At 37.7% G+C, this 15517-nt stretch overlaps 1 protein-coding gene across 2 annotated transcripts; it reads left to right on the forward strand.

The window, feature by feature from the left end:
* Positions 1–3685: 3685 nt before the first annotated feature.
* On the forward strand, positions 3686–5556 carry LOC149812020 (uncharacterized). Of its 2 annotated transcripts, none has more exons than XM_089993618.1 (4): positions 3686–3921; positions 4412–4470; positions 4691–4734; positions 4872–5556. In XM_089993618.1, exons 1-4 carry the CDS (start codon positions 3730–3732, stop codon positions 5426–5428), a joined length of 852 nt encoding a protein of 283 aa, XP_089849744.1. In that variant the 5' UTR covers positions 3686–3729; the 3' UTR covers positions 5429–5556. The 2 variants fall into 2 exon arrangements, with proteins under 2 accessions (XP_089849744.1, XP_089849745.1); XM_089993619.1 differs by having other exon boundaries at positions 4691–4731.
* Positions 5557–15517: the final 9961 nt, after the last annotated feature.

A 15517-nucleotide genomic window follows, 5' to 3' on the forward strand; every position in this document is an offset into this window, starting at 1 on the left:
GTACTCAACCAATCCTCCAAAAATCAGCCTCAGACCCAGTAAAAATAAAAAGAACTGACTTTTTTTTACCGAACCCTACCGAACCTAAAACACAATCCTGACCTAGTTTCCTTCAGCCTAATCCCAAGTCCATAAATCCCAAACCAAGTAGAGTTTGGCCCTGATTTTTTACCAAAACCTACTTTCATGTGTCCGAAGCCTACTCCTAAAATTGCAGTATTTTATTTGCTGTATTTTGGGCATACTAATTTTTTTCTCTAAACCTATCAAACCTAAATAGGACCTAACCCTGTCTTAGCCCCAATCCAGTCCTAGGCTTGAACTTATACCTAACCCCGTGGGCCCGAGAACGTAACAAAGTTTATGCAAAATAACGATAAACCAAAAGCATTGACTCAAATCAGATGAGCACACTAGTCATGCTATTTAGGCCTGTCAACAGGTCTTGCATGACCAAATCTCAATACAGATCAAATTTGACAGTAGTCAGGTTCAAAACGAATTGCAAGTAGGTTCAATGAATTATTGGAGTTAGAACCATAGATCCCAAATATTGGTGAATCATAGATCCAAAGTTAGTTTTGATTGCGATCAACTAATTTTCGATATAAAAAAACATATAAATATTTTATTGGATATGATGCACTCTATCTATATTCGAACCTCGATCTGATTCTGCACATGCTAGGTCCAGTTGGAATCTGACTTAAACTCGGTACTGACACCTCAATGTCAAACAAGATTGGACGCACCTGGGTAATCGTGGTAGGATGCAGGGAGTGTATATAGAAGAAGTTTTTGCACACTTATGTATAGGGAGGTAAACTTGTTCCGATTTGGATCAGATGTAGCCAATACCATATTCAGCTAATCAGACCGATCCGAATTTGGACGGTGAAAAGCTCATACGTACCATACCTGTTTTTTCACATATAAATGGATTGGAATATCCATCAAATTCGGATATTTGTCGAATATGGTAGCAAAAAATCAAAACCATATCCGATTATGATTGGATATAGTTTTGGCTTACCAAATGCAATTAAACGGAATCTTTAATTTGGTCGGGTGTTGGATAAAATGGGATTGTAGCAGATCCAAAGGTTCACGTTTTCTGAAAATGGTCCAGGTGATATGCCAAATATTCGTTTCTTTGTGTTTTGGGATTGTCACCATCCATTCGTTTACTGTTGTTCATTGTACAAATAGTTGGCCCACACTATTGGTCTAAATGACGTTATCATTAATGCCCCACTGGCTGCCGTTGATTGACTCTGATGAACGGCCACCAAAACACCAAAAATCAGTGATACGGCATATCACTTGATTCGCTCTTGATTACGCTAACTTTATTTATTGGATTGTCAAATAGGGGTGTCAACCGGTTGGGTTTACCTGGATCCGACCTGGGCCAAACTCTATAGGGTCCATGTATGGTGACAAATAAGAAGAGCCGATTAAGACCCGGGTCCAGATCCGAAGGTCCGATTCATACATGGACCCGGGTACAGTTTGTGAAATTTTATACCAGACCCGGATCTGACCTGAGTTTCTATTAAGACCTGCAATTTTCAATGTAAAAATGATAAAAAAAATATTACTTTACCAGGTATGATCTGGGTCTAGTTCATGTAGTTCTTATCGGGTCTGGGTATGCTTTTTCTTATAGTAGACTTGATTAGACCCATGTTCAGACCCGATACCATACCCGAAAATCTGATGCAAGTCTTGTTCCACCTGGGTCTGAACCAAACCAGATCCGTTGACACCCCTAGTTGAAGACCCCTACTAATAAGAAAAACAATTAAATATCAACCTTCCAATCATAATTAGACATCACTCAGGTTGTTGTTTATCCTTCAAAATGCGTGTAACTCCGCACTCTCCTAGTTTCGCTAAGCTATGCACTCATTATAGTTAGATTCGTCTTCAGATGAATTGAAAATTGTTTTGTTAAAATCACCGATGAAAATAACGATCTAGGGCAATCCATCGCCTTTATATTTTGAATAAGGCCATTTAAAAATTGATTTTAAAGAATAAAAATATAAATAAAAAACCAGTTAATTTTATCTCAAAAGGAAAATATACAAAATGAAATAAATGATGATTTAGAGGTTAAATCAAACTTTAAACCGTGCATTGAACACTTAAAAAGCATACTAGCAAACAAATAGGACAGTTATCGCAAAATATTACAAAATAAAAGAAGGAAATCAATTAGCCGAGCCAAACTTGAGTATGAGCTTGCTTGCTCGTGTAAAAATATTCCATGTTATTTACGCACACAATATATATTTTTAGATATTATACTTTATATATTACACTTATTAGTTCATATTTTAGGTATGTATTTTTTATTCATTTTTCTCTTTTTATATATATGCATTATTTTTTATATATTATATTTAAAATATATATTATATATAAACATATAATTTTTTTTTATCTATACGAGCCAAACAAAGTGTGTTTGGGCTTCACTTGTTTAAGCTAAATAAGCTGCTTGTGACTCAGCTCACCAACTATACAAACGGATCACGAAGTTCGAGTTCATGACAAGCCGAACCAAGTTGCTTCATGAACAGCTCGATTCATTTACTAGCCCTAGGGATTAGTTCGTTAGTGAGGCACTGATGAGAGAGAGAGAGAGAGAGACCTATGTATCTTTACAAAATATACATGGTTGATGTAAATAAATCACTTGTATATAGAATTGGATATTTGTCATCTCATCTTACATGGATGTGGATGTTGGCTCACCTCAAACTCCGAACCATTTGCAGCCCTAGAGGCCGTAGTGGTGTAAACAAGTTGGACTTCACCAAAGATGAGTGGGTCCAGACTTGGATCCACTGATGGTTCCCAATTTGGGTTTGATTTGACCCACCAATGTCAAAACCATACACGGAAGGATTAAACAAACCAGACCCAGTAATATATATATATATATATATATATTTATAACTTTTGCATTAAAAATTGCGGATCTTGATTGCGACTCGGGTTGGTTTGGGGTTCTATATGAAGTTTCATATATCATACCCAGATATGTATCCTAATCAGACCTTATGAGTCCTACCCAAATATCTAAGACGGCTGAATCCTATGGGATCCGTTGCGTTTCCGGATCGTGTCATACCCGACTCATTGACACCCCAAACTAGTGGCTAGACAAGGCAAGACCAGGTGCAATCCGCTGCACCTGATCAGCCTCAATAGCCTGTCAGAGTGGGGCCCAATAGCAAATGAACGGTGATCAGGTACAGCAGCACATTGCATTTGTGCAATATGATTGCACCTGATCTCAACCCAGGCTGGACCTACTGTGTGCGGTTTGCATCAGCCCAACTCATCAAAACATGAAAATGGTGGGGACAAGACAACTATTCAAGCACAACAAAAGAGACCAAGGAATGTGTCCGGCACAATGGTCATCGATCCAAACCGTCCACTTGTATAAATATGAACGGACCAGATTGTAGGATCGCGATATTTAAATGAACACGCCGCTTGAGCCATCACAGGGGTACGTAGGAAGCGTGTAAGGACACCTTTTTCTTACGCATCAGCATCGAAGGAACCCATTTTCCCGATCTGTACTCGCTCTTTTATTTTTACATAAATATTATATATATGTTAGAGAGAGAAAGACTAGGGTCTCTCTCTCTCTCTCTAACATCTGCAGGAAGAAGATCGAGCAAGAGGAGGTCTGGCAGCGGAGCAGGCATGAGGATTCGAAACAACAGGAGCCCCATCGACATCTTGGCAACCACCGTCCACAGCGACCGTCCGACTCACCTCTCGCTCGAGCGCGCCTGCTCGGTGGTGGTGGACAGAGAGGGACGACAGCCACCGTGCGAGGTGAACAGGTCCCCGTGGGATGTGACTCCCCTCGTCCTCGCCTTCTTCGGTCACCAGGTCTCCCCAAAATTCTTTCACTCCCCAAGTCACTTCTTTCTTTCCATTCTTCCTAGTTTGATCATATACTTGCTCGATAGTGTGATCAGCAGTGATAAATGCTTACGATCATAAGAATAACATGCTCATTTGTCATTTCCCTTCTTATTTATGGAAATCTTCTCTCTATCAGAATGCTCTAGGTTAGCTTTTTTTCATTCTGTTTTTATCTACCGTTAGTCTTTTAGAGACCATTTTTATGTTTTGGTGTTCTCATGATATGCCGTCGCTCTCATCTGTTATCATTTAGGGTTCCCTTATCCCATTATTAATGGTCGAGCATATGAAAACCTTAGTTAGGGTTCACTAAATCTCTGACCGACTCTCTTGCTGATCTCTCTCTCCTTCTATTGTATGCTTATTGTTATTCCAAATGTTGATGATGGTGTTTGTCAAATTTGATTGGTGTTATTGTTTTGCTTGTGGAATATGGTTCTTGGTTTTGTTTCAGATGGAGAGCGTGTTTGAGGAGAGAGATGGGCATTGTGGATCCGACCCTCTATCGCATAGGTGAGTAGAAAAAATTGCATCTATAAAGAGACAGCGGGAACCGATAGAATATTATGATCTATTTATTGCTGGATGATAATAGAAGAGAATCTCAAGAAGTTGGGGAGTCTCGAGTTTTAGGGGTTAATTTCTTGAGTGGGACTGGCAAGATCTACAGACTCCCGCGTCTGATTTTTTAGAAAAGCACTACTGAGTATGTGTGTTTGGGATCGATTTGCAGCATTTCTTCGACCAGGCCTGCTGGAAATGACGATAGAAAAAGTGGTCTCTCTCTCTCTCTCTCTCTCTCTCTCTCTCTCACACACACACACACACACACACACAATTTTCTTTCACGATTCACTTTCCTTCCTTAGTATTAAAATTTGGATTTTGATCCATCAATCTCGCTGGTGGGATAGGGATGGGGAAGCAGCAAGGCAAGGGATCGAAAACCCTTTGCCTTAAGCCCGATCCTACGAATCAAGACCTCCCGAACCTGAGAAAACGAATACCCAACAAAGGGAAAGTCTCGGCGGTGAAGGGTAGTAGTAGTAGGAGGAAGAGGGGAGTTGGGGGAAGCTGCAAGAGGGAGGACGGGAAGGGATGGCGCTGCGGCAACGAGGTCAAGTTGGGCAACTCGCTCTGCGACCACCATCTCTCCCAGGTGAGGTCTTACTCCAAGAAGCCCTCCAACGATTCTTGTAGCGTCGAGAGAGAAGCAGACGGAGAAGGGATGAGAATGAAGCCAACTTTATCGTCGTCGATGGGCAACGATTGCTACTATTATTACTACACAGGATTCGGACCGGCTTGGAGGGAGACGAAGAGGAAGAGGGTATCTGCAATAGCTGAAGATGATGGGAGTTGTGATGATGATGATGATGATGGTGATGATGGGGTGAATGGTGAAGGTGGCAGGAAGAGAAATAGGGGGAGGAAACGTGTGAAATGCAGATCATTGAAGTCCTTGTTGTGATCGCTCTTGTTTGTTTTTGCTTATTCGTTTGGTCTCTTTTGTTGTTTGATAATTTTTGCTCTTGATGTTCTTTTTCTTGTGGTGTGTGTTTCCGAGGATGATAAAAAAGAAGGAATATTTCTTAGGGTTTCTCTGGTTCATGATTCTATTTGCCTGTTTTTTTCTAATTGTATTTAGTTGATAGGAGGAAAGTGGAGATGGGGAATCCCTCCCCTACCTAGCAAGCAAATTGGGTTCCCTAATTGTGCAGATTGGTTGCCCAGTGCCCGTCCTTTTGCATGAAAAAGAATGCGGGTCGTATATGGGTTGGATCATGATAGATCCAAACCCGAAAATAAATATAGGGGCAGCATTGGGATTGGAATCTGGATCTGAACTGCGTTCGATGTATGAGTTGAATTCGGGTCTGAATTTTGAATGATAATTACTGGATGCAGCAAAAGAGAAAATGATTCAAAAGAAGGGTTTTACATATAAAAGAAAATGTAAATGGATTGGATTTGAATTAGATTGGGGTTTGTATTTGACAGAAAATACTGATCTGAATCCAGATCGAACCCAGAAAGTCGGATAATGTAGGGCCAAATGTGATCTCGGAACACATCTGAATCATATTTTAAGATCTATGTCCAAAATAACTTGTTGGATTTGGATCAGCAGTCTGACGGGATCAGATCCATTTATTCTCCTATTCGACAGTGGATCAAAAAATGGATTCTGTTCTCTTTTTTTTTTTCCTTTTTCGATAGAAAATGGGTTATAATTGAGGCGATGTTTCTCTAATTCATTGTTTTGGACTCTGCTTATTATTTTACTCCCTATTTATGAATTATGATTCACGCATGCCACGTTCATCTCCTAAAGTGAAATTCTCGTTGCCTGTTTACTGGCGGGTCCTGATCTGGATTCGTGTCAGAAATGCATGCAGGTCCAATTGGATCCTATGATCCAGTTTTGCATGAGAACTGAGGTCAGCCATCCAGCCGTCTCTATTACACAATGTTATCAGTATCGACATCAGCCCTGAATCGTTGGGCCACCGATTCAGCTGTATCAGCTCAATAATAATAATAATAATAATAATAATAATAATAATAAATTATTGTGTCAATCATAATGTGACACGTGTTAAAACCATTATAATAATTTTAAAATAATATTAAAAAATATTTTTGGTATTTTTTTATATTTATTAAGAAATAGCCTATTCATGGCCTGCAGCCTGTTGAATTTCTGCCGATACTGATAATCAGTGGATCGAGATCCAGTCATCCCTATCATCATATCACTCCCTGAGATTTCATTGTTGCAAGTTGTTTGGATCCAATCTGACTCTATAGATGTGGTCTACATGGTTCATTTAGATCAGCACTTGGATAGTTAAAATCTAACTTATGTGCGAAACTTTTTGTTGTTTAAAATATTTCAATCATTCAAAAAAATGTTAAAATTTTATAATTAAAAAAAAAAAGTTTTTCCATTGAAAATCACAATCCAGTGTTTAATTTGGATCAAATCAATTATGATGAATCCATCTATGAGGTCGGATTTGATTAAAACTGCTTGAAATATTGAGATCCGAAATGGAGTACAATGATATGGATGACGTTCCCCAATTAGTAGACAGTAGGTCCTTGTGTGTCCCAGGTGGGGTCCACAATCTTGATGCTGATTTTTCGCTAGCAGTTTACAGGTGAAGCGAGATGCGATCCGGCACTGGGTGATGCCAGAAGTGATTTAGCGATGCTGTGATGCATGTCGCATTTTAGCATTGGGAAAAAGGGTCCATGACAAAATAAATAAGAAACGACATTACGAAAGCTATGTGACGAATTTTGACGAATATGACAATATTTTTAGATATCCTGATTTTCAATATTGCAATATTTTTAAAACAATAGCTATTTTGAAAACAGTTCTGATATTAACAAAACGTTTATCTAATAAAAAACACTTTTTAAAATTTATGTCTATATATATATATATATAGCAAATGGGTAGCTGGTTAATGCATTGGTGTTGAACCCGTGCTTAATCGTGTTGATGGATGGTCAGCCAGCAAAAAATAAAAAAAAAAATTGTTAAAAATCTTTAAAACACGTAAAAAAAACTTTTAGCGTGCTTTTGAAGCGCTGCTAAAGGGTCATAGGGACACACATGGCATTAAAAATTTGTAATGCCATGAGCATCCCTGCGACTAGTGGTGGCAAAATCTGACACGACCCGCCAACCTGCTTCTTAGCTGGGTTCGGGTTTGGCTTAAACGGGTTCGTGTTGTAAATGGGTCGACCCACCTAACCCATTTATTAAACGGGTCGGGTTCGTGTTAGGGGTATGCCAACCTGCCAACCCGGCTGACCCGTTTAATAAACGGGTTAGGCGAGCGGGTCAACCAGTTTACCCGAACCCGACCCACCAACCCGTTTACCCGACCCCGACCCGCTCGCCAACCCGTTTACTTGAACCCGCCCCGCCAACCCGTTTACCCGAACCCGACCCGCCAACCCGTCGACCAGTTTACCCGACCCGACCCGTTTATTAAACGGGTTAACGGTGTTGTGTCGGGTTACCCGTTTAATAAATGGGTTGGGTTCGTGTTTGCCACAGCCGACCCGTTTAATAAATGGGTCGGGTTTGTGTTGAGGTATGCTGACCCGCCAACCCGACCCGATTGCCACCCCTACCTGTGACCCTTTAGCGGCAGTTTTGCGCACTGCTAAAAACCTTTTTTTTCTTGCATGTTTTGATGCTGTTTAGCAATTTTTTGATGCACTTTTTTTGTGCGCTGACCATCCATCAACATGTGCGATGGACGGTCAGCGCGATTAAGTAATAGTTTGATACCTATGTATTAAGCACCTACCCATCATATATATGTACCGTTTATATTTGCAGATGTTTTCGTGAGATCCTTCGACCGCCCCCACATCCAACACGCACGCACACACACACACACACACAAAAAAAAAAAAGAGCAAAATATTTTTTGTAAATTTTTTCCTTGTCTAGAAAATCAGACACTAAGACTTCTGACATTGAAAGTAGTAAAAACACGTCTTTGCTTAAATATATTTTTAACGGTTTTTTCTACTAAAAATTGCCACGCCTTGGTTTTCTATGAAAAATTCAATTTATAAAAGGTGTACTAATTTTCAAATTAAGATCTCGACGTTCGTTCAGTTTGAATGCCTTAAGTTGACCCGACATGCATAGTTCTTGTGGGCTTGTTCTGCCCCTTTTATTAGTATGTAGAAGTGTTGCTTACACTCCTAAAAACAATGCAGTTAAGCAATCAAGCAACAATTCATTAAACACCACATCCCTCTCCTTGTAACTTTTCAAAAAGTATGATCTCTCTCTATATAGTTTAGGTGGTGGAGCTCTAGAAGGACCATATGGCCTATCCTCATGGAGTTAATTTTTAGCATTCAAATTTTTTACATTAGCATCTTTGTTGAATCATATATAAGTTGTTTTTGTTCTTTTTTTTATTGTTTCTTGAAAAAAACCTAATACTTTTCTCTCTAGAACTACTAACCCTTTTCTTTCTCCCCTTAATGCAATTCTCTTGCTCTATTCTAACGAGATTGTGGTATCCTTTTCATCGACTTCTCTGATTAGGTCAAAAGGTGAGTTTCATACAAACTATATATATATATATATATATATATATATATATATATATATATATATATCATTTCAATCTTTTTTTCTTTTTGTAAATATGAGCATTTAATAGCCTTGCAGGATGTGTATTTGGTTATTGTTGTGAATATTTTATATATGTTTTCTTATGTTTTATTTAATATTTGATACTGGATTTAGTATTTAGAGTTTTTCATACACACACACACACATATATATATATATATATATATATAAGTATTGTAGATGATTTATATTTATTTGTTTGTTCTTTATTTAAGAATTTTCATGAATAATTGATGTTGTACATTATCAGAGAATTACTGCAGACGATGTAAAACTATGTGGGCAAACCAGTACTACTAATCTTCATCGTAGTAATTTGAATGACATGTGACCTTTCATGACGGATGACATAACTAGGTACAAGTTGTTGGACTTTGTAATGTATACTTGAGATGTAGGTGTAATGATAGACGTATTATTTTTATGCTTAATCTTGAAAGTTAGAAATGCAAGAATGTTGCATTCATAAAAGCAAATGCAACAATAGATATCACAAATTTGATTTAGTTTATTCAATCGAGCAGTCAATTAGTGGTAGCAATGATCATGTTGAAAATAGAGAATCATATGATATTAATGATGATGACTATACCATATCGACCGAGCATGAGCAAGATATCGATGACATGAAATAAATGATAGTGGATGAATATAATGCATAAATGATAATTGAGAAATCGAACCCTTGGTATGTTGTAAAAGATATATGAGCATTTGTTGGGAAGTAGAATTGTTTTATGTTTTTACACTAATGAGACATAGTTGAATAGGTTCTCATTTAATGTATTCTAATATAACGAAGAGTTATTAAAAATCATTGAAGCGAAGATGTCTCATATGTATGACGAGTTGCATAACAAAAAACTCAATTATTGAAAACTTTTCCAGTAGCTAACATGCTCAAACAATTGAGAAATTACTTTCGACCTAAAGTTTAATGATCTTTAACACTATCATGAATTTTTGAAAGATCATATAATTAGGAATAACTATATAGAAAAATCATGAAGAATTACAGTAACATAGTTATTGTCATATGCATGAGAAAGAACCAACATACTATGGTTAATTACCCTTGAAAGATCCATTGCACAAAGGTATGCAGAACAACGTTCTTTCAAGTAAAGAAGTATAAATGTGAGCATACGTGTGATAGATTATTAAACAACCTTCTAGTAGAAAAAGTATCTTCTAAGTGAATTTCATGTTTAATTCATGAATTCCTGCATGATAACTCAAAGATGACTCCAAGAAAAATCAGTCGTGAGGAAGGTGTAAACAAGCATGCTGTAGACAAGAACGAATAAGGGAGGAGTTATATGATTCATTCAAAGAGTCCTTTAAGATATTTCTCGCCTATTTGGATAATTTGATGAAGGCTAACCTAGAGCACTAGGGTACATTCAGACCGATAAGAAAGATCGATTTAAGTATCCGTTCTTATCATTTTGTTCATGCATCGATGTGTTTTTGAAATGATGCCCTCAAGTTCTTATAGTAGATGGCATATTTCTAAAAGAAAAATAAATGTGTATATTGTTGTCAACCCATAATATTGATCATTGTCGTGAGATATTTTTAGTAGCATTTACAGTTATAGATAAAGAGTCGAGGAATTCATGTGTATGGTTTTTAAAGCATCTAAAAAAAACTCGTATGCTTTGATGAGTTTAAAGAGAGGAGTATTGACAGTTATCTCAAATATGCATGTAAGGATAAAGTATGTTGTTCCCTACACATGACTCAGATTTCATGTTGAATATTGCATAAAGCACATGACAAAGAACTTTGCTAAGAATTTTAGTTCAACACTTAGTGCACTTTGGTTGAGTGCATCTCGAGCAACCACAAGACAACAATGCAATTATTTTCTTTAAAAATTCTAAGAGAAAGATGAAGTCACATATTATTATATTGCCTCCGACATGGATCTGAAACATTGGGCTAACAGTCACTTTCCAACAATAAGATATGGGTGTTTAGTGTCTAATATAGCAGATAACTTTAATTTGTGGATTCTCTTCATACGTGATAAGCCCCTAGTGCCTCTTATTGAGAGGCTTTATCTCATGCTAATGAAACTTTTAAAAAAAAGAAAGAATATCAAATATAAAATGCCAAGTGTTGTGTTTAAGGTAAAAGAAAAGGCATAGGCACTTAAGAGAAAGACACAACAACTATGTGTGCAGGTAGTGCATTGTCACTGACATTGGCACGAAGCTCACGACAGATCTCACAGGTATTGTATTGATCTCGATAAGCAGTTATGCTCTTGTGAAGAAAGGCAAGTTAGTGGGATTTCATGCGAACATCGATCATATGCATTTTGTATAAGGTCAAACTACTAGAGGAATACTGTGACAAGTTTTTTCAGAGTTGAATCATATCGAGCTGCATATAATATATTTTCATTCATTCTGATGGTGGATAATGTCTCACACAATACTTCGTAGACTCTTATTTTTATCTATCAACCAAAAGTGACTCATAAACCAGAGTGACCTAAGGTGAAGAGACAGAGAACATAACACATGAATGTTATACAATATAAGTGCAGTGTATGTGATGAGGTTGACCACAATAGGCGAAAACACGTACAATAGTATGTTTAAGTAACTCATGTTGCAAAATATGTATTTGTTGAGAGTTGTTGAATGAATTGCTTCTATGTATTTTTTTTAGTTTTTTAATGAATTGCTCTAATGTTTTATGTCTTCTATATATATCTTAGGTAGTTCATCATGTATACACATAAAATGAGACTTGGTAGCAGAAAGTAAACCAAACCCCTACCCCAACCCTAAGCAATTATTCAATTGCAGTAAAATGTATAATGAAACAAGTTATGTGTGTATACAACCATTGGTGTTGACATATACGTATTTATATTCATTTTCAATTGATTATGAAAACCAAGAAGATGGACAACAACCAAAAGAACCAAACAAACCTAATTTATACATGAAAATTATGTTGAGTAGTGACGTAAGTGTTAGTTTTTCATGTTTGTTTGTTTGTTTGTATGTTGACTCATATAAAACTAACATGAATGTATCACATACTATGAATTTATGTAGCATCTACATAGATTTATAAAAAGAATAAAATAGTGACACAAATAGGACATGATAGATGAAACAAAACTGCCAAAGAACATTTACCTTACCCCATATTTCTTGGTGAGTACATAAAGTGATAATTCTCTTGTTTTGATATCGACTAATCAAAACTAAATGTTTGTCATTAACTATTTATAGAAAATGGTCTAAGCAATAGTGATGCGAGATGGAATTCATTCATTCTTGGAGAGCTACAAATTGTCATATTCTTTCAAGGAATGTAACAAAGTATCTATTGGACAACTTTTCATGCTTACATTTATATTTTCACAACATCGAAAATGAATGTGATCATATAAATTTTGTATGAGGTCAAGCTACCAGAGGATTACTGGGGCAACCAACAGTAGGTTCATTGGGAAATAGATATGAATGCGAGGGAGTTCAGGTTGTACAACCCCATTGGCTTCACTACTCATATAAAAAAGAACATCAAGCATCTAGTACGATATCATTACTTATTCAAAATATCCTTATTTTTCTCATGTATCTAAGTTGGTCTAATGTTGGGTTGTAGGTTAGTTTTTTTGCAGAGTGGTTTGCTATGAAGCTTACATTGATTGGATGACATATCCCATGGATGTTATTCCTCAACAAGAAAATAGATAATTACTTTGTGTTAACTCAATTCGTATAGGTACATGTTCCTAACTTGATATATGATTGTTACATGTTTGATTATGGTATATTCATCCTACTGTATATGCAATACTTAGGTAGAAACAAAAAATTAATTTTATGCAAGTACATGTTTATATGTCTTGTTTTGCTGTATTTTTTTATGCAAGTTATAGTTAGTTGTTTGATAATAACATTTTTTCATGATGATACAATTGACTACAAGAAGCGTATGATCAAATTTTATAAACACATGAGGAAGCAAAAAGAAGAAGAGGATGTAGCCCAAAAGAAGGCTCAGGAGGAGGCAAAGACCAAAAAAGGACCCCAACTGAAAACAAAGGTCTAAAGGCCAAGTAGAAAGGAAATGAGGAGACATCAAAGGATGAAGTGTCAGATGACCTTGCTTAGGAAGCTAAGTTGTAGATAATTCTAGGTCATCACTATTGATTATTATTATGAATTTGACAAAATTGTAAAATAGAATGATTCATTAATAAATATTTTGTTTTGTTTTTTGAGATATAGATTTGATACTGTTAGAAACCCAACCCTATGGAGGGATGATTTCTAACATTTCAGCATCGAAAAGGTTGTGGCACAAGAAAAAGCCAAAAAAGAGATAAATATGTTCTTGATCGGGCTAGGCATTGCGTCTGATAGGGCCAACAATAGGGCAGAGGAAGAATATTGATCCATCTGGGTGGACTGTTGCTGAGGAAGACGTAGAAGAGGAGAGAGAGAAAAGGTGTTCCCTCTAGGATTAGGGTTCCAAGAACAGAGTGAACAAAAAAGAATCAATCCACTAATTTTATTTATAGATTCTACTAAAGAGTCCTAAAATAAATAAAAGACCAAAAATAAGAATCCAAATTAGAAAGGACGTCCTCCAGTCCCTATTAGACTAGGTCTCTTTGATGAATCTGGATTAAGAACGACTTCTCAGGGTCAGATTTAGGTCGGTCCATAACAATCCACCATTCTTAAACTCGCCATGTCCTCAAGGCGAGAACTCTTAGAAAAATGCTACAACAACTGATGCTTGTTACCTCCGGGGTCAGATCTGGGATCGTGGTTTTTCCATGTGCTGCAACAAATGAGTTTTGTTTAAATATAGAATGGGTGGGGTTAAGGTTTGGGTTAATTTTGGATCATGGATTGAGTTAGAGCCTAAATAGGTAGGAGAATGGTTTTGAATAGGATCTGACTGGATTGGGTAAGGATCTATTTAGTTAAAATAGAATTTTGGGTTATTTGGATCATTTTGTGTCAGATTTGATGGGTTTGGGGCAACAAACAGTTTAATTTGGCTGAGATCATGCCATGGTTGGGGTTGGTTTGGAGCTAGAGGTGGCATAACAAAATTTTAAATCCAAGAACCGGCCTGAACCAGTTTGACATTGGTAAAAACCAATCTGAGTTTCATTCAGATCGTGGAGGCACCCCTCGTGTTGGGAACGATGGTGGAGGCGCCCCCACCACAGATCAGTGGGGACCAGGCTTACTGACGGTGAGCCCTACTCCACCATCTCCTTCAGTGTTGTGGGGTGGGCCGATGGCAACAAGGCTGCCCTGTCTTGCCAGGTTAAACAAGGAGAGGGAGAGATGAGGAAGGGGGTCAGATGGAGGAGGTGACAGCTCGGGAAGGAGATACAAAGCGAAAGAGGGAGGTGTGTGTCATCATAGGGTGACACGTGGTAGGCATTTAACTAGTGGGAGGCATGTGTCTGGGCAGAGGGACATGCTACAGGTTTGCATCGGCAAGGGGGAACGCGTGTTCGGGCAAGGGGAAACACTACAGTCAGGAGAGAGAGAGAGAGAGAGGCCAACTCGTACGATTGTGAAGGGAGGTGAGGGTAGCACTAGGCAGCCATTACCGGTGAGGGGTCACTGGGTATGATCCAGCCCGCGGTGACACCTCCGTCGGCCTGGCTCCCATGCTGCAAGGAGAAGGGCACTGATTGTGCTTATGCACTGCCAGCGATTTTGACCGTCCATGCATGCAATCGGTCAAGTCCGGTCGGTAAAAAAAAATGTCAAGTGGGTTCCCCCTGGTGGTGTCTCTCCAACTCATTGAATTAGTCACGGGATGAAGTGTCCTCCATAATGCTCATTCTATTATGTCTAACCCTTTATCTACCATGCTCTCAAGATTGTAGACTGACTCGTTAATCTTCATCATCGCTTGAGAAAATTTCAGACCCTCTGACGTTTCGATCATGTGATTATAGGAACCTAAACAAATTCAAGAAAGGTGTGTGTCCTTGTTGTTGCAAAAATAGATCTCAATCTGCCTCCAAGGGCATAGATCCAGCATTCTTGATCCCGCAAAAAGCATCGCTCTGATACCAATGTTAGAAACCTGTCCCTATGGAGGGACGATGTAATGCCCCAAAATTTCCAACTTTGAAATTGTAGAATTTTAAACAATTTTTTTTAAATAGCACAACGAATATAATTGGGTTTTAAAAAGTCAAACAATCTCAGTGAATTACAGAAATAAAATAGTTGCTTGAAATATATATCCATACTTATCTCACAAATTGAAAGAAATGATTTCCATTCCATATGTCTCACATAGTTTGAAATATTACAAATCCCCAAATATCATTAAAACATCTCATTTATAATGAGACACCCA

This window comes from Nuphar pumila, chromosome 17 (genome assembly GCF_984573655.1).
Source record: "Nuphar pumila chromosome 17, dmNupPumi1.hap1.1, whole genome shotgun sequence".
Taxonomy (NCBI): domain Eukaryota; kingdom Viridiplantae; phylum Streptophyta; class Magnoliopsida; order Nymphaeales; family Nymphaeaceae; genus Nuphar; species Nuphar pumila.